The sequence below is a fragment of the Lissotriton helveticus genome, chromosome 5_1, assembly GCF_964261635.1.
Source record: "Lissotriton helveticus chromosome 5_1, aLisHel1.1, whole genome shotgun sequence".
In the NCBI taxonomy this organism is placed as follows: domain Eukaryota; kingdom Metazoa; phylum Chordata; class Amphibia; order Caudata; family Salamandridae; genus Lissotriton; species Lissotriton helveticus.
The window spans coordinates 233308274-233331976 of NC_136065.1; the positions used below are offsets into that span (position 1 = coordinate 233308274).

The 23703-nt window shown below is 48.9% G+C and overlaps 1 protein-coding gene across 1 annotated transcript in view; it reads left to right on the top strand.

The window, feature by feature from the left end:
- The window catches only part of LOC144752436 (olfactory protein-like), a 330004-nt gene that overhangs the window by 168664 nt on the left and 137637 nt on the right, over positions 1 to 23703 (top strand). The window contains exon 2 of the mRNA XM_078640366.1: positions 23089 to 23228. Within this exon, the coding sequence (XP_078496492.1) occupies positions 23089 to 23228 (140 nt within the window). The remainder of the gene's footprint in view (positions 1 to 23088; positions 23229 to 23703) is intronic.

Below are 23703 nucleotides of genomic sequence, written 5' to 3' on the forward strand. Positions count from 1 at the left end.
ATGGTTTTTGCGCTTTGCGAAAGACAAACATCTGTGGAAAAAGCATTGGATTTCAAGCCTGTTTTAGAACCTCCCCTTTTTTCTTTGCACCACACAACCAAACGTTGTGCAGTACTCCCTAAATAAAAAGGGAGAAGCAGGTCTGCAAAGATCCAGGTACATTCGTTAAATGGGTGTAAACTTCTAAAGGGAAAAAAATAAAAAATAAATACCTATCTCTGGTCACCCTTACTATAACTACAGAGTGACTACTGCCAATCTGCCCAGTTGAGGGCTTTTGTAGAAACAATTAGGCTTCCTTTTCTTTTATGGTGCTCAACGTTCTGTACCTCATAAAGAGACGTTTTACAATCCTGCGGTGCCCTATCCATGACTGCAATATATGACATGTAAAATGTAAAATTAAGGAGTGGAAGAGTTGTGTTGAGATTGAGGGGGGCAATACCAAAATTGTTGTGAGACCCTCACCAGCATTGTTCCGCCAAAGGCATGTCTCCTGTTGGCATACTTTGCCACTGATTGTTACATCATTCAATCAATCAATCAATACATTTGTAAAGCGCGCTACTCACCCGCGAGGGTCTGAAGGCGCTAGGGGGGAGAAGGTGCTGCTACTGCTCGAAGAGCCAGGTCTTGAGTAGCCTCCTGAAGGTTAGTAGGTCTTCAGTCTGTCGTAGGAGGATGGGGAGGGCGTTCCAGGACTTGGCAGCGAGGTAGGAGAAAGATCTGCCACCGGTGGTTGCTCTTTGGATGCTAGGATGGTGGCGAGGGCGAGGTCGGAGGAGCAGAGCTAGCGGTTTGGGGTGTAGAAGGAGAGGCGTCTGTTGAGGTATGATGGTCCGGTGTTGTGGAGTGCCTTGTGTGCGTGGGTGAGGAGCTTGAAGGTGATCCTCTTGTTGACGGGGAGCCAGTGGAGGTCTCTCAGGTGGGGTGTGATGTGGCTGTGGCGAGGGATGTCAAGGATCAGGTATGCAGAGGGGTTCTGTATTTGTTGCAGTTGTTTCAGCATTTTGTCTGGTGCTCCTGTGTAGATGGTGTTCCCCTAGTCCGGCCTGCTGCTGACAAGGGGCAGGGTGACCGTTCTTCTTGTGTCGGTAGAAAACCAGCTGCAGATCTTGCGGAGCATGCAGAGGGTGTTGAAACAGGAGGACGAGATGGCATTGACTTGCTTGGTCATGGATAGTGTTGAGTCGAGGATGAATCCCAGGTTGCGTGCATGGTTGGTGGGTGTCGATGCGGTTCCCAGGGTGGTCGGCCACCAGGAGTCATCTCAGGCTGAGGGGGTGGAGCTGAGGATGAGGACCTCCGTCTTGTCTGAGTTCAGCTTCAGCCGACTGTTCTTCATCCATTCGGCGACAGCTTTCATTCCTTCGTGGAGGTTGGTTTTGGGGGTGAGAAGGTCCTTGGTGAGGGACAGGATCAGTTGTGTGTCGTCGGAGTAGGTGATGATGTTGAGGTCATGCAGTCTGGCGACGTGGATGAGTGGGGCCATGTAGATGTTGAACAATGTCGGGCTGAGGGATGATCCTTGGGATACGCCGCAGATGATTTTGGAGGTTTCATATCGGAAGGGGGGAGGCGGACGCTCTGAGTTCTGACGGAGAGGAAGGGGGTGGTCCAGTCCAGTGCTTTGCCTCGGACTCCTGCGTCGTGGAGGCGAGTGCGAAGGGTGCGGTGGCAGACAGTATCGAAGGCGGCTGACAGGTTCAGGAGGATGAGGGGACGTGGTCTCGCCGTTGTCCAGCAGGGCCCTGATGTCATCGGTGGCGGCGATTAGGGCCTTTTCTGTGCTGTAGTTGCTGCAGAACCCGAACTGGGACGGGTCCAGGATGTTGTTCTCCTCGAGGTAGTGGGTCAGCTGTTTGTTGATGATTTTTTCAATGACCTTCTCCAGGAACGGGAGCAGGGAGATGGGCCGGAAGTTCTTGAGTCTGCCTTAGGTTTCTTGAGCAAGGCGTTGATCTCGGTGTGCTTCCAGCTCTCCGGGAAGGTTGCGGTCTCGAAGGAGATGTTGATGGCCTTGCGGAGATGGGGTGCAATGGTGGTGCTGGCCTTGTTGAAGATGTGGTGGGGGCACGGGTCTGACAGGGAGCCGGAGTGGATGGTGCCTATGATTTTGATGGTGTCGTCGGCGTTGGTGTTAGTCCAGGCGAGCAGGGGGTTGCTGTGGGTGGTGACTGTGGGGTCTATGGTATCGTTGGGTGCAGTGGTGGTCTGGTTGTCGAAGCTGCCGTGGATGTCTGCGATCTTGCAGTGGAAGAAGGAGGCGATGGGGGTTGCACAGGTCTTGCAATGGTGGGATGTCATTGGTGTTGGAGCTGGGGTTGGAGAGTTCCTTCACAATGTTGAAGAGCTCTTTGCAGTTGTATGCGTTGTTGTCGAGGCGGTCCTTGAATGAGATCTTTTTGGCGGATCTGATGAGGTTATGGTGTTGGCGCATGGCGTTCTTGTGGGCTGTTTGGTTCTCCGGTCTCTGTTCATGACGCCATTTCCTCTCCAGTTTTCAGCAGTTTTGCTTGGAGGTCTGGAGGTCTGCGGTGAACCATCTGGCGTTCTTATTGGTGCATCTGTTGGAGGGATTCTTGATCAGGGCGAGGGTGTTGGCGCAGTCATCGATCCAGCGTCTGAGGTCGGCGGCAGCGGTGGCGGGGTCGGTGGGGTCAGAGGGTGGGCATCTGGCGAGGGCAGCGTTTAGCTGGTCTTCGGTGATTTTGCTCCAGCTGCGGTGGGGGATCTGTTGGGTGCAGTGGTGCATGGTGGGTTTACAGAAGATGAAGTGGATGCAACGGTGGTCGGTCCAGTGGAGTTCGGTGGTGTGACTGAAGGAGCAGTGGGAGCTTGCGGAGAAGATGGGGTCGAGCGTGTGGTGGGCAGAGTGGTTTGGTGTTGTTACGAGCTGTCTGAGTCCAAGGTTGGCGAGGTTGTTAATCAGGATGGTGGAGTTGGAGTTGTTGTTGTTCTCGAGATGAAAGTTCAGGTCGCTGAGGAGGATGTAATCCGTGGCGGCGAGGGCGTGCATGCTGACGAAGTTGGCGATGGATTCGCTGAACTGTGGCTGGGGTCCGGGGGTCTGTAGATCAGAGTTCCTCTGAGGGTGGTATTGGGATCGGTGTGGATCTGAAAGTGCAGGTGTTGAGGGTGTCATCGGCGTTAGTCGAGACCTTGAGGTTGGACTCGTGGATGATGGCGATCCCCCCTCCTACTCCGTTGGTGCAGTCTCTGTGGGCGATCTTGTACCTGTCCGGGATGGCTATGGTGATGTCGGGTGTCATCATATCTTTTCCTCCACCAGGAGTGATTGTCTCTTGAATTTGAGACCATATGGGATCCACCATGTGAGAAAAAAGTTTTTAAAAATACCTCCTACCTTTATGAAGGACACGTTTTATTAAGAAAATCAAAGGTAGTGGTATGATTAAAAAATGTGAGATGTGAAAAGAGAGGTATTAGGTGCTTTTCACATCTATCTCTGGTAGAACCAGGTCAACATGTTCCTGCCAACTTTGCCCCCTATGGGTCAACAGCTTTTGTTAGGACCAAAAAGTTGTTTTATAGGATCCCTTCATGAAGTAAAATTAAATCAAATGGGACACTCCTTTTTTGGTCATATGGGACTCTTTTTCCAGCCCTTAGTTTCTGTTTTAGAAGGTATTCATAGGTCTGGGCAGGGGCACAATATTATTATTCCTTTCATTAGAGAGGAGAAGCTTAGTCCTTCAGTGTGCACTTCGCAGCACGTCCACTCTGGCCTGCATCTTAAGAAGAAAAAAAATATTTTTAAACCTGGTGGAGGAAAAGACCCAATGGTGTAACGATAAGTGGCTAAGTACTTTTCAATGGGAGACATGCCTTTGCTGGAACAACACTGTTGAGGGTCTCACAACAATGTTGGTGCTTGGGCTTTTGCTGTCTATGTTCATTGGTGTTTGGTAACTACCACCCTGCACAGTCTATTGGATGCTTCAAGTGGCTTTATTATTTTTGATTACAATTTTTTCCTAACTTTTTTCTTTTGACACTATCCAGATATGTGCATATGGTGAATGATGGTGTAGGATGATATTCCTATTTATTCTGATGAAATGTTGTTCTAATGTGAGCCTTTATATACCCAGTGTCTGTTTTGGATTGGCACCCTCCCCCATCCTTGGTTTTAACTTGATGGTTCTTCTCCCTTTGAGGGGAGAAAGGTGTTACCCTAATATTGGTGTTTTACCTAAACACACGAAGGCCCACTCCTGTTGAATAAATGGAAAAATGATTAAAAATTACGTGTTAATATCTGTTTGACTGTGTATTGCAATTGTAAGATTCTTTCTGCTTTGTCTACAAAAATCTATCAAAATTTATATTGCACTGTTAATCAAATACGAGATTACTCACTCATCTTTATGTTTTTGATTTTATTGATGAAGTGTTATGTATGAAAGAGGGTGAGGTGTGAATGTCTGATGTATTTATGTGATGTTAGTGTCAATATTGGTGAGGTGGTATTTGTGTATATAAATTCATGAAATATAGGAGAATTTTGAAAGAAAAAAATATTGAAATCTTGATTATTGATTATTGACCATGATTGTCTTTGTTTAGGTTGTAATATGTTATATGATAAAAATAGTAAATAATCATTATCAAAGGACTTCTGTCTCTAGTAATTTGGTTCTATTAGATATCTGGTTTTGTATATGTATTTTTGGAGGTATGGGTACTCTTCTGTATATTTAAGGGAGTGGTTAGAGGTTGTTAATTTCATGTTTGTTCCACATTTATTTTGACAAGGGCCTTCGGGTGGCCCAGGTCCGGGGGACATTTTGAAAAAAAGGAGGAAGGCACACAGTACCGACATCCTAAGGCGTTTAGAGCCCCAGGGACCACCACCTCTCCGGGACTTTATTTACAAACTGGATGAGAGCCACATGGACCTCCCTCCAGGGCTTACTGCCACCACCTCCCTGGGGCAATAATTGTAACAAATGATGGGGCCATATGGACCCCTGCTGGCCTTGGAGAGCACCATCTCTCTGGGGCCAACTCGTGATATGTCCCGGGGTGCCCACCCCGGTACAGGCACTGTCCAGCATTCCGTCCTTCATTTGCTCCTTTTGCTTTTGTCGCTCTAAGTGGGAAGGGGATGCCCAGATGTGGATCCCGTGCTCACTACGTCACCAGGTTCAAGCTAGCCTGGATGATGAGGCTGATGCCCCGGAACCGGTCCCAGGATGCTTGTTTCCAGTCCAGGGAAAACCTGGATTGGCAGCTCGGGCTGGACTGTTTACATGAGGAGCAGGGTCTAGACTGATTTGCATTTGGCTGGCTCCAAACTGGGGTGGCGTGGTGAGCAAAAGAACAATGGATTATCCTCAGATCTGTGTGACTGATGGTAAATGTTTGCATTGTTCAACATTCCTTCCATCATTTGTTCCTTTTGTTTTTGTTGCCCTAAGTGGGAAGCATATGCCCAGACGAGGATCCTGTGCTTGTGGTGCCACTGAATTCATGTTAGCATGATAAAACACTCACTTCAGCTGCTGGCTTCAAAGTTTAATAATGATGCATCAAGCGGGCTAAGAAAAGGGGGGGGGTCTAAAAAAGCGTTTTCTCCATGTTAATTTCAAAGATATTTTAGATACTACTACAGCACAAACTGCTGAACGGAATTACACCAAATTTGTCAGAAAGGTAGCTGTTGGCTGTTGATCCAGAAAGTGGCCTTTTGTAAATTGGCATAAATCCGTTCAGCGGTTTTTGAAACATTAAGGAATATCCAAATTATATATAAGGAAGCGAAGGATCCGTGAACCATCCTGATCTCGTGCTGAGATCTGATTGGCAGCCCACACTTCAAACCAGGAAGTGTTGGCAGCCATCTTCGGACGCAGCTGGTACTGCGTCCCAGAAAAAAAGTACAAAAAAAGAATAGGGCATCAGGGTAGGAAAGTCATGACCCCCCCTAGGCCTCCAGGGAAAAATAACATGTTTAAAAGAAGCAATTGGCAGGAGCCAAGCTGCATCCGCGGCTCACATCAAAAATTAAAAAAGGAAACACGGGCTCCGTGCTTCTTGCAGGAGGGCCTGGTCCCAGGGGCATTTGAAAGATAAAGGACGGGGGATGAACGGCCCCCCCTCCTGGGGCTTATAAGTGCCTCAGGGACCACCACCTCCTGGGTGTTACAGATTATTAAAGAGGGGCCTCTTGGACCCCCTCCAGGCCCTGGGGACCACCACCTCCCTGGGGCTATAGTCAAAAAAGAAATCGGGGGCCTCATGGACCACTGTGCCACAGGGACAACCACCTCCTCTGGGCTAGTCTATTTATTTTGGGGGGCCTCAGGGACTCTCCCCGTGCCCCAGACACCACCACCTCCCTGGGACCAACTTATTTTTAACAAAATGGAAGGGGGCCATGTGATCCCCTCCAGGGCCGTACATGGCCCAGGGGACTGGTACCTCCTGGTGCAGGCCCTACAGCAGAAAAATGAGTGGGACACTAAAGTCTACATCCTTCAGTCATAGATGGCTGTGGGAACCGCCATTCCCTCAGGGCCGGCTCTTGCTATGTCCCGGAGTGTCCACCCCTGGGACATAACTGTGGCTTGGCAGGAGCTTTAGCACTCCTGCCAAGTCACAGCAAATGATCCACTTCCAGCAAGCGAGAGCTGGCAAAATGCTCTTGCTTGCTGGAAGCAGAGTTGAATTGCTTTCAGACAAAGGGACCTGCATGTTTAGCAAGTCCCTGTGTCTGAAAGCAGTGCCGGCTTTCGCAGGAGGCGGGGAGCCAGGAAGGAGCGTGAGGGCAATAAGGCTCACCTGCGGTTGCAGCAGAGACTAGAAGCCCAAAGGGCATCCAGAAGACATGGCGGCCCGTGGGGATGGGGTCCCAGGGGATGAAATCAGCCAATGGAGAGGGGGGTCATTTGGCCCCTTCTCCAAAAAACAACATATAATTTAAATGGCCTAGCTCCGTGGGATGGGGTCACATGGCTCCCTCTCCTGAATGAAAAATAAAAAAATAAAATAAAAAGGCTGGGCCGTGGGGATGAAATCAGCATGTGAAGGGAGCCCCCTCCCCCATTGCAGAAAGGCCTGGCTCTGGGTGATGGGGGTCCCCAGGGCGAAAATCAGCCTGGAGAGTGGGGCCACAAGGCCCCCTTTCCCTAATACATTTTTTAACAAATTAAAAGCCGGTCCAGGGGAAGTCACAGGAGGCCCCGCCCCCTTTCTCAACCACTCTGCAACGGGGTATCCTGGCATGCAACATGTTGGGGGAGGAAGTCCCCTTGACTGTTTCGGGTCCTTGGGGCAAAGAGCCCCTCCTTGGTCACACCCCTTTCTACGGATGTATGACGTTACATCGCTGACACAGTCATCGCCTGCTTTTACCCCGCGCCTATCACCTCGCACAGACCATTACATCGCCTTCTTCCACATCGGTATCAGTTGCAACGCGATTGCATTGCTTTCCATTGGCCAGCACATTACCCCGCCGAACATTAAATCGCATGGCAAAACAAAGCGTTTTTTGCTATTTGCCGTGTGAACCCGCCTCTAACCTCTGGCCCCCACTGACCCCCCCCCCCCCACGCGAACTCTTCTCTTTTTATTTCGTATTTTTTTGTTTTTTAGGTGTGACCCTATGGCACCACCTATCCCCCCCCCAGCTGCCGCGACATGATAAAATAACAATTGTGCACTTGTTTTTATTCAGGGAGGCTAGGAGCTGTGACCTGGCAAATTGCTGCAAAAAACGTGTGCCTTTCGAGATGACATCATCTAATTCTCATTCAAAACCTTCGGGTCGAGTTTGCGCTATATTAAAAAACGCAACAAAATAAAACACAAAAATATTGTTCCAGCTTGACGTCGAGCAAAACGAAATGGCACCGGGTACAAGCAAGCTGTAGATCACACAGCGCTGGAAGCCAGCGCGGGATAAATGCCCCAGGCCAGGAGGAAGGAGAACAGCTCCGTTTCAGTGCGGTAAGGTAGCTCAGTGCGTTAACAACCCTGCCGCACATGCTGCCAAAATGGCGCCGCGAGTCAAAGGCTCGCCTCAAACACATTGATTACTAATACTGTAGATAATAGTAAACTGTTCTCTCCAGCCGTTGAAACGACAGAAATGCGGTAAGAAGCGCTATACAAAAAGAAAGAATTACTGACATTAGTGCGGATCTGTGCAGACACACCAAAATCACCTGCTTGAAAACATGGTGGGCCTGACTCAGCCTTTCATCTGCTTCAGGTCAGTGACATGACTGCCACGTCTGGTTGGTATGACTTGTTCAAAACGTTGTGTAGTGCCTAGATACTTCAGCAGAAGTGACTTGTGCTATACAAGCACGTGTTGTTGTGGTAAACCTTCGTTAAGAAAAAGACCCATTGCGACTCTAAGCCTTCGATCTGAGAGCACTCGTGTACTTGTGTAAACGTTGGTAATCTTGCACTGATAATATTGTGATTCTATAAGAGGCCTGTCATCTAGGCGCTGGAAGAGGTAAAAAATTGTTTTATTAGCGGCACTACAGGGTACACTAATGGAATGATGGTTGAAAAATGCTACACCAGTTCGCAAGTCTGGACTGGCACCCTTTGGGTTCCACTGTATTGTATTGCATTCATATAGCGCCTAGTGCCCTGTGGCCAGGCGCTGTAGTGCATGCAGTAGATGGCCCCTGGCTTCTCAGCGCTCTTGCTCTCTGTCATTGAAGCCTTTCTCGCTGGGCCTCTGTCCCAGACACTCATTATCCTCTCCATGAGAGGCGAGTTCCTAGAGTGACTTCCGAGCCCCCGGCTCCAGACCGCAGCACACCTGCCCCTGCCCATCGAGGGCCGCTCTCACTCCCGCAACCTGACAGGACAGAAGAGAGAGACAGAGGCCGGGGGAAGAGAGAGACAGCGGCCGGGAGAAGAGACGGACGGGAGAAGCCTTGCACCCCACACCCCCATGCCTAAGCCATCAGGGATAACAGCCTCTAACCCAAACAGACCCTCCCTTTCCCATCCAATTCTACCCAGTTTAGAATCCAAAGTTAATAATAAACCAAATTTCCTGGTAGTTCTATACACCAGACACGAGCTAAGGAGGATAACTCCTCACGGGGCAAGAACGTGATCCTCACTGCAGCAAATATACAGAGAACTTGGGGATAATGAGTAACTACTCGCACCAACGTTGGTGAACTACTTTTTACTCGTCCCTCTACATGCACTACATGTACCAGAGTGCTAAGGGGCGACCCGGAGGAGAGGCTAGTGGTGTGCGATCCATCTTGGTTGTACTTAAACGGCTCCCGTGAGCCCTGAGCTGACGAGCTCATGGAGACGCACCTGCGCGCCGGAGAGGCATCAGGGCCTGTGACGGTTACTTGGCGGCCTTCTCATCCACCCCAAACACTGCTCTGCTGACGAGGGAAACTGTCCCGAAACCCGGGCCATGTCTCGGGTCCAGAGAACTTGGGGATAATGAGTAACTACTCGCACCAACGTTGGTGAACTACTTTTTACTCGTCCATCTACATGCACTACATGTACCAGAGTGCTAAGGGGCGACCCGGAGGAGAGGCTAGTGGTGTGCGATCCATCTTGGTTGTACTTAAACGGCTCCCGTGAGCCCTGAGCTGACGAGCTCATGGAGACGCACCTGCGCGCCGGAGAGGCATCAGGGCCTGTGACGGTTACTTGGCGGCCTTCTCATCCACCCCAAACACTGCTCTGCTGACGAGGGAAACTGTCCCGAAACCCGGGCCATGTCTCGGGTCCAGAGAACTTGGGGATAATGAGTAACTACTCGCACCAACGTTGGTGAACTACTTTTTACTCGTCCATCTACATGCACTACATGTACCAGAGTGCTAAGGGGCGACCCGGAGGAGAGGCTAGTGGTGTGCGATCCATCTTGGTTGTACTTAAACGGCTCCCGTGAGCCCTGAGCTGACGAGCTCATGGAGACGCACCTGCGCGCCGGAGAGGCATCAGGGCCTGTGACGGTTACTTGGCGGCCTTCTCATCCACCCCAAACACTGCTCTGCTGACGAGGGAAACTGTCCCGAAACCCGGGCCATGTCTCGGGTCCAGAGAACTTGGGGATAATGAGTAACTACTCGCACCAACGTTGGTGAACTACTTTTTACTCGTCCATCTACATGCACTACATGTACCAGAGTGCTAAGGGGCGACCCGGAGGAGAGGCTAGTGGTGTGCGATCCATCTTGGTTGTACTTAAACGGCTCCCGTGAGCCCTGAGCTGACGAGCTCATGGAGACGCACCTGCGCGCCGGAGAGGCATCAGGGCCTGTGACGGTTACTTGGCGGCCTTCTCATCCACCCCAAACACTGCTCTGCTGACGAGGGAAACTGTCCCGAAACCCGGGCCATGTCTCGGGTCCAGAGAACTTGGGGATAATGAGTAACTACTCGCACCAACGTTGGTGAACTACTTTTTACTCGTCCATCTACATGCACTACATGTACCAGAGTGCTAAGGGGCGACCCGGAGGAGAGGCTAGTGGTGTGCGATCCATCTTGGTTGTACTTAAACGGCTCCCGTGAGCCCTGAGCTGACGAGCTGATGGAGACGCACCTGCGCGCCGGAGAGGCATCAGGGCCTGTGACGGTTACTTGGCGGCCTTCTCATCCACCCCAAACACTGCTCTGCTGACGAGGGAAACTGTCCCGAAACCCGGGCCATGTCTCGGGTCCAGAGAACTTGGGGATAATGAGTAACTACTCGCACCAACGTTGGTGAACTACTTTTTACTCGTCCATCTACATGCACTACATGTACCAGAGTGCTAAGGGGCGACCCGGAGGAGAGGCTAGTGGTGTGCGATCCATCTTGGTTGTACTTCAGCAGAAGTGACTTGTGCTATACAAGCACGTGTTGTTGTGGTAAACCTTCGTTAAGAAAAAGACCCATTGCGACTCTAAGCCTTCGATCTGAGAGCACTCGTGTACTTGTGTAAACGTTGGTAATCTTGCACTGATAATATTGTGATTCTATAAGAGGCCTGTCATCTAGGCGCTGGAAGAGGTAAAAAATTGTTTTATTAGCGGCACTACAGGGTACACTAATGAAATGATGGTTGAAAAATGCTACACCAGTTCGCAAGTCTGGACTGGCACCCTTTGGGTTCCACTGTATTGTATTGCATTCATATAGCGCCTAGTGCCCTGTGGCCAGGCGCTGTAGTGCATGCAGTAGATGGCCCCTGGCTTCTCAGCGCTCTTGCTCTCTGTCATTGAAGCCTTTCTCGCTGGGCCTCTGTCCCAGACACTCATTATCCTCTCCATGAGAGGCGAGTTCCTAGAGTGACTTCCGAGCCCCCGGCTCCAGACCGCAGCACACCTGCCCCTGCCCATCGAGGGCCGCTCTCACTCCCGCAACCTGACAGGACAGAAGAGAGAGACAGAGGCCGGGGGAAGAGAGAGACAGCGGCCGGGAGAAGAGACGGACGGGAGAAGCCTTGCACCCCACACCCCCATGCCTAAGCCATCAGGGATAACAGCCTCCAACCCAAACAGACCCTCCCTTTCCCATCCAATTCTACCCAGTTTAGAATCCAAAGTTAATAATAAACCAAATTTCCTGGTAGTTCTATACACCAGACACGAGCTAAGGAGGATAACTCCTCACGGGGCAAGAACGTGATCCTCACTGCAGCAAATATTCACTACCCAACATACAACCTACCCTCAGACAAACACAAATATTGGAAAAAAATATGTGTACAATGATGCTATATGATGACAATGTAACATGTAAATGTAACATAAAACAACAACAATCTAATAAAATGGTTTAATGAAAAAAATCCATACATCTCCAAGTACCATAATGCAAATTAAAACAGATGTACTGCACAAGCTATTCATGTGCAAACCTTAGAGAAGAGCGCTGGACAGTGTTATTATTATTATGCCTGTGTGCCTTAGCTCAACAACATTATGCATTTCTAACTTACTCTGATCATTTAAAAAAATAATTCCTGCCCATCAAAACTTCCATGTTTGACCACAAAAAGGAGGCATGAAATGATGAAGTGTTGCTGTGATTAGTGCTGCAGTTGCAGTAGCACCTGGGACCAGGCAGATGAGGTGCCAGCTGAACTGACCTCCAATTAGGTCTGGTTTTAAAATTGTAGACGAGGGTCAGTTCGGGTCATATGTTTTCCCTTTTGTTAATGCTTAGGCTTGAGACAAAAGCAGTACCACAGTGTGATGATTTAAAAGAGGAGTGAAGAGATGAAGAAAAGGAGGAAAACTGCTGAGAGAGCATGATATACCCACTGGAAATAGGGAATCCAAAAGGGAAAGCAGATGAGGTTTCCGTGGGAGCAGTGTTATTTGGTGAAACATACTGTAATTGTAGCATGAACCATACCTGTGCACTTTTCTTTCAAATGTTTGCTTTAATTCAAAGAGCTGAGAGAGCTCCAAGAAATGCACAGTTCTGATTTAAAACATGCATTTTAAATCTAGTCAAGATTCGCAGTATTGGCCATGACGAGAGTCACAAGGAAAGCTGCCCCTGTATTTATGTCCTGAATGTAAGAAGCGCCCCTTACTTTAATTAACATGCGCCAAAACCACCATACTGCTGGACTGGCAGTACTGGCACTATCATATTTCCACACTCCTAGAATCTGAAAAGCAGGTTATCCTCATCTAGGAAATGAGGGAACTCAAGCTTTCCACGAAAGCAGAGAAAGTGAAACTAACTCTCTGTGTGGATCGCACTGTCAACTAGCTTGGTTGATGGCTGGAGCTGCACTGTGCAGGTGGATTACTAGATCACACTCAACCCAGTGTTTTAAATGGGCCGTTACGCAATGGTACCGAGTACCAGCACTTCTGAATTTTATGCCTGGTACATATCCTTGGCCAAAGAGAGTACCGATACTCATGGGGCAGCAAGGCTAGCTTAGTGGAATGGATTTATACAGTAGCGTAGTTGCTGCTCACTAGCTGGCAACAAATTACTCTCTATTTTCGTACTGCTCTCACACCATTGAGTGTCAAACTACCATTGACCTATGCTGCTGCTAACTAATTCAGCAGCGGCTTATTTTCATTTATTCAGAGCTGCCCGGGAGTTTGGAATGGGCCAGCATCTCACGGCGATTAAAGGCACTGGGTCCAATAAGACTCTGTGGAGTGAATCACACGGTAGGAGTGTGAACGAGCCTGCTGACTGCCACATATCGCGACCTGTGTAAAATGCACAGCGGTGTAGCAGAGCAAGCTAGCGCTTGATTCGAGACAGGGTGAGGTGGAATGGGGCGACCCTGTCAGTGAGGCACGGCAGACGCCAATCCAGGTGCATCAGAGCGAACATAAATGAATGCAATCATTTTTTAAGCAAATGCATTGAAATCCTGTGTGCGCGTGCTTGTATGTTACTGTGTGTGCTTGCATGCGAGAGTGCTGTGTGCTATGTTCGTTTTACTGATGTTAAACATATGAGGCTTTTTGTTAAATAGAGTGATGTGCTGTGTTATTTTAAAGTTTCCTTTTAAAGAGCCCACACTATTTGCTATTGTGCATAATGTAAAAATATGAAATGTCTTTTATGTGCCGTGTACAGATGTAACCTGTGCACACGCAAAATGGGAAAGAAAATGTTAAATGTGCCCTTCTGTACTCCTAAGGATTAACAGAATACTCCATAGATCCCAGAAAATCTTCTGTCGTTATGCACATCTGCACACCAAGAAAATCTCAATCCCATTAAATGTGCTCTCCAAGTGCTGCCTCTAGGCATCACCTCTAACTCTGCCTCTAGCCCCGCCCCCACACCCCACCCATCCATCTATCCACCCACCCACGCACCCATCCATCCATCCACCCACCCATCCACACATCCATCCACCCATCCACACATCCATCCACCCATTCACCCACCCACCCATCCATGCAAATTCCCACCCACCCACCCATCCATCCACTCATCCACCCACCCATCCACACATCCATCCCACCCATGCATGCACCCACCCACCCACGCATCGACCCATCAATCCACGCATCCATCCACCCAGCCATGCATCGATCCACCCACCCATCCACCCACCCACTCACCCACCCATCCACCCACCCATCCATTCAACCACCCACCCACCCATCCATCCATCCACCCACCCATGCACGCACCCACCCATCCACCCACCCACGCATTGACCCACCCACCCACCAATCCACACATCCACCCACCCACGCATCCATCCACCCATCCACCCACCCATCCACGCATCCACCCACCCATGCACGCACCCACCCACCCACGCATCGACCCACCAACCCAGCCATCCATCCACACATCCACACATCCATCCACCCATCCACGCATCCACCCACCCACCCATCCATCCATCCACCCACCCACCCACCCACCCATCCATCCACCCACCCACCCACCCATCCATCCACCCACCCACCCACCCATCCACACATCCATCCACCCACCCATCCACACATCCATCCACCCATCCACCCACCCACCCATCCACGCATCCACCCACCCACCCACCCACCCATCCATCCACCCACCCACCCACCCATCCATCCACGCATCCACCCACCCATCCACGCATCCACCCACCCACCCATCCATCCACCCACCCAATCATTCACCCGCCCATCCACCCATCCATCCACTCATCCACCCACCCGCCAACCCATCTATGCATCCATCCACCCACCCGTCCACCCACCCATCCACCGCACTCAGTTTATCAAAATTAATATATTTTAGGATTGTTTCCCTCAAAAACAAAATATATATGGTGAGTTTATTTTTCCATCCACCCACTCATCCACATTGTGTTACAAAAACACTTAAAATTTATTAAGGGTATATTTGGGTTTCTCGCACGCAGTGTATCAAAGGTATATATTTTGGGATTGTTTCCCACAATAACAAAATATACTTGGTGATTTTTTTTGATCTTGGAGACGTGACAGGAGGTTCGAACATTAGTTCCCAGCACCAAAGTCGGCAGCGTTGCCCTCAGACCACATCGTTCTCCGTTATGTGGTCATGAATCATTTCTAGTATTTGGGGCCCTCGCACATGAATATTACATCGTTGCTTCTCGCATATGAATATTACATCGTTGCTGAAATCAATTTGTGTTTAATTTCCGTTAGTTTACTTTCCGTTTTGTTGTGAAACAGCACTTTTGTGGTGAAACGAAAAGCACTTTTTTGTGGTGAAAATAAAAACACTTCTTTGCACTGTAATGCGATGCGTGCATTTGTCCGTGTTTCATTTCCGTTAGTTTACTTTCCGTTTTGTTGTGAAACATCACTTTTGTGGTGAAAAGAAAAGCACTTTTTTGTGGTGATTTTTCCGTGTTTAATTTCCGTTAGTTTACTTTCCGTTTTGTTGTGAAGCAGGACTTTTGTGGTGAAAAGAAAAGCATTTTTTTGTGGTGAAAAGAAAAGCACTTGTTTGCACTGTAATGCGATGCGTGCATTTTTCCGTGTGGTCAAAACAGTAATGTTATGGCTTTTGCACTGTAATGCGATGTAATGGCTAGCGCTGTCGAAGTCATTGCGACGTCTTAGCATGCGGCGCGGTAGCATGCGGTGTGCAGCCATCTGCGATGTAATAGTCGCGTTGCGATAGCAACGCGATGCAGTGCTTCCGCTGTAACGGGTGTTTCCCCTTTCTACAGTGCTCTGCAAATGCACCTCCTGGTGCACTACTGGTTGGGGGATGAAGTTCCCTTGGATGCAGAGGGTCCTTACAAGTCAGGAACCCCTCCTGTGACCTCCATGAAAACCCACACAGAGGGATTGCTGAGAGCTTGCCGGGGGCCTGCCTCCTTTGTCCACCACTCTGCAAACATGCCTCCTGGCGCACTACTGATTGGGGATGAAGTCCACTTGAAGGCTGAGTGTCCTTGGGGGCTTAGAACCCCACCTGTCACCTCCAGTAAGTCCCACACAGTGGGATTGCTGACAGCTGATGGAGGCCTGCCCCCCTTCTCCACCACTCTACAAATGTGACTACTAGGTAAAATAACAAAGAAATTAAATAAAAAAATCAGAAGTTTTTTAAGCAGACAAATAATACTTCTTATATATCTCTTGCCACAAAAACATTTGAGCAGGTATACTACATATGTTGAGTCACAAGTAATTGTCCCTCTGATTTCATAGACTTTTCCTCTGGGATCTTAAAGTGACTTTAGATTTTTTCCAATCGTGCCCGCTTTGCAAGTGATGCATTTGCCAAAGCCTTTCTGTCCCATTTGCAGCCATGATTCATAGTTCTTCACTTCAAAGTGGCTGTTCACCAATGTGTCAGATAGCGATGGGGCCATCCTGTAGGACATAAGAGGACGGTTTCCTTTCTTTGTGCCTATAGCAGGGTCCTTCTTTAATACAATCCAATATTTTGTTAGGATTTGTTGAATCCTAAAGCTTTCTTTACTATAGGTTAGTATTAGATGTGGTGGTGCTTCTTGTAACTGAGCTTCCGCATCAACTTTCAATTGTCCACCAAGGTCTGCACTTTCGTTTTCTGTTTCGCTTTCTCTTCGCCTCATTTTATATGTTTATATTTGTATCCTCTTTTCAGAAATCGTGCTCTGGTGTCCTCAAATTTCCTCTCCATTTCCTTAGGTTCTGAACAAATTCTTTTCATTCTTAAAAATTCCCCATAGGGCATGCTTCTTTTTAAAGAAAGAGGATGGAAGCTTGATCCACGGAGCAGGCTATTTGTCACAGTTGTTTTTCTGTACACTGTTGTGTGGATTTGATTTCATTTAATGTAGACCTTAGTATCCAGGAAGTCAATTGCTCTCGAATTCATATTGTGAGTGAATGTCATTCCCACTTGGTTATCATTTAGGACCGCTAGATATTCCAGAAACTCAGCCTCTGTTCCCTTTCATAGAAGGAAGAGATTGTCTGTGAATCGAAGCCATAAGGCCACATTCACTGTGTATGGCTCGTTTTCCTCTCTCCAAGCTATGCTTCACTCTCACCACCCCATCACGAGGTTAACATAGCTTGGAGAGAAAGAAACTTACATTGCGGTTCCACAGCTTTGAGAGTAGAGCTTCTTGTTGAATAGGAAGATGTTATTCCTCAAACACAAGTTGATCATGTCTATTAGCATATTCATGTGTTGAAGTTCTCCTATTGGTCTTTGCTTGAGGAAATACATGATGGCACCTATTCCAATATCGTGGTTGATGGAGATGTATAGCAAGACCACGTCAATGGTCACAAGTAGATAGTCAGATTGTCACTGGGTTCCCATTAGTATTCTCAGGAAGTCCCCAGTGGCCTTGATATAGGTATTCAGAGTCGCAACTATTGGTGCCAAGAAGTGGTCTACATATGAGGCTATGTTTTCATAGAGGGCACCACAGCTGGATATTATGGGGCACCCTGGAGGCTTGTTCAGAGTCTTATGAACTTTCGGCAGAAAGTATATGGTGGGTATCACCGTATTATCCACCATCAGGAAGATTTTTTCATCCTCAGTCAATAGACTTTTTCAAACCAGTTGGATTTCCAGCACAGTAGGAGAACAACCTTCCACCCCATTTGTTTTCAGAGCTGAAGGTCTTTGATACACCAAAATGCGTTACATTGTGTGTTATTTTGCTATGCTACAAGCACTTGTAATCCAAACTGTTCTTGAACTAAAAGCCATTGAGTGCCGACTAGTTTCTTGAAGGAGACTACCTTCGGGTCTCCATGTGGACTGAGAAATGACCGCCAGCCCTGTGTTTTTAGCTGTTGAGGGTACAACTAAGGACACACTGTATATATATATTGCTGCACAATGTGATTCAGATTTTCAGCACACATAACAGCGGGTGCAGACGAAGGAGCAAAATCCAAGCCCTAAATGAATTTGCAAACAAAAGACGCTGCACTCTGGAAACCAATATTCAGTTAATTTACACTCACAACGTTGCACCATCGAGTTTCAGCCTCGCAGGGCATTTGTCACTTTGCGAGTGTAAATTAAACTGAATATCAGATTCTAGAGTGTGGTGTTATATATACACACACACACACACATATATATATAAATATATATACGCAATACACACACATACATATACATATACATATACATATATATATGTATGTGTGTGTATTATATATATATATATAATATATATCTCCACATCAAACTCCAGTATTTCTTGCTTCGAAACTGGACACCGACATCGCAGCTTTAGTTGTATGTGACGTTTTTATTTATTTATTGTGCTGTAACGTTTTTCGACAGGTTCTCCTGCCATGTTCACACACTGAGCTCCACTGTTCCTCTCTCTTTTTAGGTCTCGCCCTGGCAAAAAGTGCGCGAAGCGCGCTCTCGCCGTGAGACCTATAGCTGTCCACTCTGCTTCCAAGGAGACAAGAGATGGTGACGCGCATCACGCCGGAATCGGATCAGGTCGCGCGTGCACCATCTCCTGTCTCCCTTGAAAGCACACACAAAGAGACACACGTACGCGTACACACACAGAGAGACACACGCATGCACACACACGAGCGCACATACACCCACGCACACACACACAACTCCTGAATCCCCAGCTCTCCTTGCACCCCCTCCGGTGTCTGCCAGCCATGCGCCATCTGCCAACAGCTACTCTCTCCCCGCATTCCTTACCATCGTTCCGCCATGCTCGGTGCACTTCTCAGCCCAGGCGGCCACTGTCACGCTGTCCTTGCTGCCTTAGGAGCGGGCCAGGCTCAAGGACACTTTAACCTCCAATTCAGACTCGGAGCCTCAGGGCAGGTAAACGCTGTGTCTTCTCCGGCGATCCTCACCTTGCGCCAGGACAGCCGATGTGCACGCTCATGTCATCTCGTGTGCCCTCACCGCGCTTTCAGTTTCGCGCGCTTAGGGACGTTCTCGCGCCTCCCATAGTCACTCGACCGTACTGATCGGGCAAGCTACCTTTCTTCGTCCCTCGACCTCCTAGAATTATGCATGACACTGTTACCCCGTGCATTGACCTCGTTACCCAGAGTTCCTGCCCCTTCACTATCTTAATCGGCACTTACATGTTGATCCTATTTAAGCGGTGGAATTGCCCTCTGCCCATACCCTTCTCGATCCCTTGAAACCACACTTTTGACGCTGCATCGACGCCCACCCTACACCCATCAACCTTTTGTCACCTGTGAGCCTTCCCTCTGAAAACGGAGCCCCTACCAATTCGAAAGCCGCCCCCCGCCAACGGATGCCCTCCTCTCCCCGCATCTCCAGCAAACTTGACTCCCCCCCGTGTCCAGCGTGCCCAACCTGCATTGCCAACTTGCAATACCTGGCCCGCTTCACCATCCACCCCCTTATTTCCTTGAGCCCCCGCCCCGGGCGCAACCCAACCCGTGACAGAGCACACCCCTACTCCTGGTCGCCCTGACCTCGTACTCTCACTGTCGCTTTACATATTTTCAAACCCTTATTGTTAAGGGCAACCGGCACCCCCGCACCCATCACCCTCGCGTCGGCAGTTCCGCATACGCTCCCACCCGCAACCCCCACTGAACACCCCTCCTCACTGTCATGCCAAGTCCCCATGTGCTCCCGACCCCCACCACGCAACCACAAGCCTCCCCTAAGCCCCCACAATTTACAACCTGCCACCCTTTCCCAAACGCCCATCCCTGCGCCCAAGTCCTCCCGAGTGCCCGTGTCTCCCCATTCGGACGCACGCCACTGTCTCGCAAGACGCCGCCTTGTCCTCCCCTGTATCCTATACCTTTGTCACAATCACTAGCAAACTCCACAATGTACTTGCCTGCGTGCGGCACGACACCTCCAGCCCCTCAGACAGCACCGCCATTCCAGCCGCAAAGAGCCTTGCATTCGCCCGCATGCCTCCCTCCTCACCTTGACCCTTAGGCCACCCAGAAACCAACCCCACACTAGCCCATGCCTGACCCCCAACCCATCCCGAGCCTGAAAGCCAGCAAACCAAGGACCCCAGCCGCTTCCCCCATCCTCCGCCGCCCCCTGCACTGTCAATGGTCGGCTGATATTGCGGGGAGTAGTGAATAACAACTGTCCTCTCCCTTCCGCCATCGATGCTTGCTATCCCACCCACTCTTAACATTTACTTGCATTGTCCAACTACCCCCCTCTCATTCTGCCTCTTTTCCGCACCCAGCCCCATCAACCCCACCTGCTGCCCCATGCCCTTCGCCCACCCGTTCTCTCCTATACCACTATACTGCAGCCCCCCCCAAACCCACCCCCTGCCCCCACCTCACCTCACACTTTGTCGACGCCGCACCTTTTCTCCTGACCCAATTCCCCAGATACCTCGTAGACTGTGCTGCCTCTGCCCCTCCCGATTCTGAAACTGACCAACGCAGTCACCATGCAGTCTCTTCTCTCTATCTTATGATGTCTGCCCTGCCACCATTTACTTCGGGTCCCCACAACTCCTCACCCTCACACACCATCTCACCCTCACACACCCTCACTCACCCTCACACCCTCACTCACCTTCACACCCTCACCCACCATCACTCACCCTCACCCACCCTCACTCACCCTCACTCACACCTCCTCACCCTCATACCCCCTCACCCTCACACACCCTCACCCTCCATCACTCACCCTCACTCACCCTCACTCACACCTCCTCACCCTCACACCCCCTCACCCTCACACACCCTCACCCTCACACACCCTCACCCCATCACGCTCACCCCGTCACCCTCACCCTCACACCCCCTCACCCTCACACATGCTCACTCACCTTCACACACCCTCACTCGCCCTTACAGCCTCACACCTCTCACCCTCACAACCCTCTCACCCTCACTCACCCTCACACCCTCACCCTCACACACCACATCACTCAGGAACACCACCGCATCACTCAGGGACACCACCACATCACTCAGAGACACCGCTCAGGGGTACCACCACGTCACTCAGGGGTACCACCACGTCACTCAGAGACACCACCACATCACTCAGGAACACCATTGCATCACTCAGGAACACCATCACGTCACTCGGACACCACCACATCACTCAGGGACACCCCCACATCACTCGGGGACACCACCACATCACTCTGGGACACCACCACATCACTCTGGAACACCACCACATCACTCTGGGACACCACCACATCACTCTGGGACACCGCCACATCACTCGGGAACACCACCACATCACCCTGGGTCACCACCACATCACTCTGGGACACCACCAGATCACTCTGGGACACCACCACATCACTCTGAGACACCACCGCATTACTCTGGGACACCACCACATCACTCGGGAACACCACCACATCACTCGGGACACCACCACATCACTCTGGGACACCACCACATCATTCGGGGCACCACCACATCACTCGAGGGCACCACCACATCACTCGGGGGCACTGCCACATCACTCGGGGACACTGCCACATCACTCAGGGACAGCGCCACATCACTCTGGGACACCTCCACATCACTCTAGGACACCACCACATCACTCTGGGACACCACCACATCGCTCTAATACACCACCTCACTCTAATACACCACCACATCACTCAGCCCAACCACATCATCACTCAGCTCCACAACAGCACTGTCCTTGCTTGTTGCGCCTGCCCAAGATCAGGAAGCAGGCACAACGAACCAGCACCTCCTCACCACTTCTTGTCAGCCAATAGCAACCCCCATGCCCAGCATATACAGAGAACTACATTGCTATGGCACAGCACTACCAATTGCCTGCCTTCCTGCCCCTACACTGTTGCCCCGCGGTGCAGCCACAGGACAGTGGCTGCATTGCCCGTGTCTGCCCCGCAACACGTTGTTCCATGCCATGGAGGTTTCCCACAACCGGATGCAGTTAATAAGTACAGGGACCCAAAGACATGTGGCATTGCAGAATAAGAACGGACGTGGTACAGGTAGGCTTTTTAAAATTTATTTATTAGTTTTCACTTTTATATAGCGCAAACTTTACCCGCAGGTATCAGAGCGCTTTAAATCAGCATGCTTATAACAAGCAAGACTAGCACTCTATATTACTTCCAACTTTGCTTAGCATAAGCAACAGCTAACCATTCACAAACAATGTTTATATACCAATTGCAAATTAAAAAAAAATGTATGCAAAGCATTGTCATTTACAATGCCAGTAACTCAAACTTTAATGCTGCGAGACCTATTGCATTGTAAATGCTTGTTTAGGAGGGTCACTCACATGGTAGAATGAACTTAAAGGACATACTTTCCAAATTATCATTTGTTGCATAATCATTCTAGTTCAAACATCATAAATGTTACAGAGTAGAAATCATGTGTCTAGCGCCTTCCACAAACGTGAATAATAATCATAAAAACATTAATGTTAGAATCAAATATCTTTCGCATTCTGTTACTTTTTCTTTTCTCCATTTGCTTATAATTCCCTGGTTTATGTTTTTTAATATCTTTTCAATTTTCACTTTTTTTGCTAATTCATGTTTTATTTTATTTATAGAACGTAAAAGGTGATATTGTGCTACCCAATGTTTGAACCTATGTTTGTCATAATATTCCACAAACCAACATTTTCTAAAGTGCAACCAAGCTGTGCCCCTTGGTTATCGATTAGTCCCCTATGAATTTGGCAATTGCTCCCCAGTTTTTCTCTTTCCGCCTCATTACACAAGTGTACAGCAATTAGAGATATTGGTGTCAATCTATACAATAGTACAAGAGACCAAGAACTCACCAAAGGAGAGAACAGACGTTTTTACAACTAGCCCGTTCAAGTTAGAATCTACTATTAGCTTGAAATGAAGTGCAGGACGCGCTACACTTTTGAAAAGCAATGCTCATCTGATTTGGGTTCAGCGTGGCAAATTTCGTGCAGATCCATCCAAGGAGAAGCATGTACAGTAACTTTGAAGCAATGCAGATTCTTTGTGATAATTTATTGAAGCAGTGTTCAGAATACTGCCAGTTCTTAACACTACCATGCTCTCAATATGAAGCACTTTTCTTGCTTGTTTTATGTGCACCGGTAGAGGAGGTTCTTGCCCCGCCAGCTTTTGTTTGTCTATATTCTGCAGCCTTTGACTATTCTCTGTCTTTCAGTTTCTAGGTAAATGGTACAATGTTGCAGTAGCATCAGACTGTCCAGAAGTGAATATGTTCAAGGCAATGCTGAGGATGCCCATCACCAATTTCTCCTTGCTTGATAACGGGGACGTGATGGCTGCCACAGGCTATTATGTGTAAGTGTTGGTCAAAGCACTGAACAGAGCTAGCAGCCTATTGGCTAGGCAATGATCAATGGATAGGACTATAAGGAGGGATGAGAGGGGTTTATTTAAGAGTGTAATTTTTTTTAGTTTTAGATGTGCATTCATGTCAAAACTAATTTGAACCTGTACACATTGGTGGACATTTGATACAACGCATTTTGTGTGAAAGTTGTAACACTTCTGTGACTCTTTACTAACGATTCAAACGTATAGCTTCCATGACTATTTAGCCCCATTAACTGATTAACAATTTAACCTTTTGCTCTGAGTAAAGTTTCAGAAATTGTTAGCATAGATTCATGGTTATTATATGTATTTCAGCTAACTATTCCAATATCCTTATAATCTTAGCTGTAGCCTGCTGCTCCCCTCTGTCCCAGCGGTAAGTCTCTTCACCACCTTATTGGAGCGATGCTTGATTCTTGCGATACAAAAGCTCCTCTTT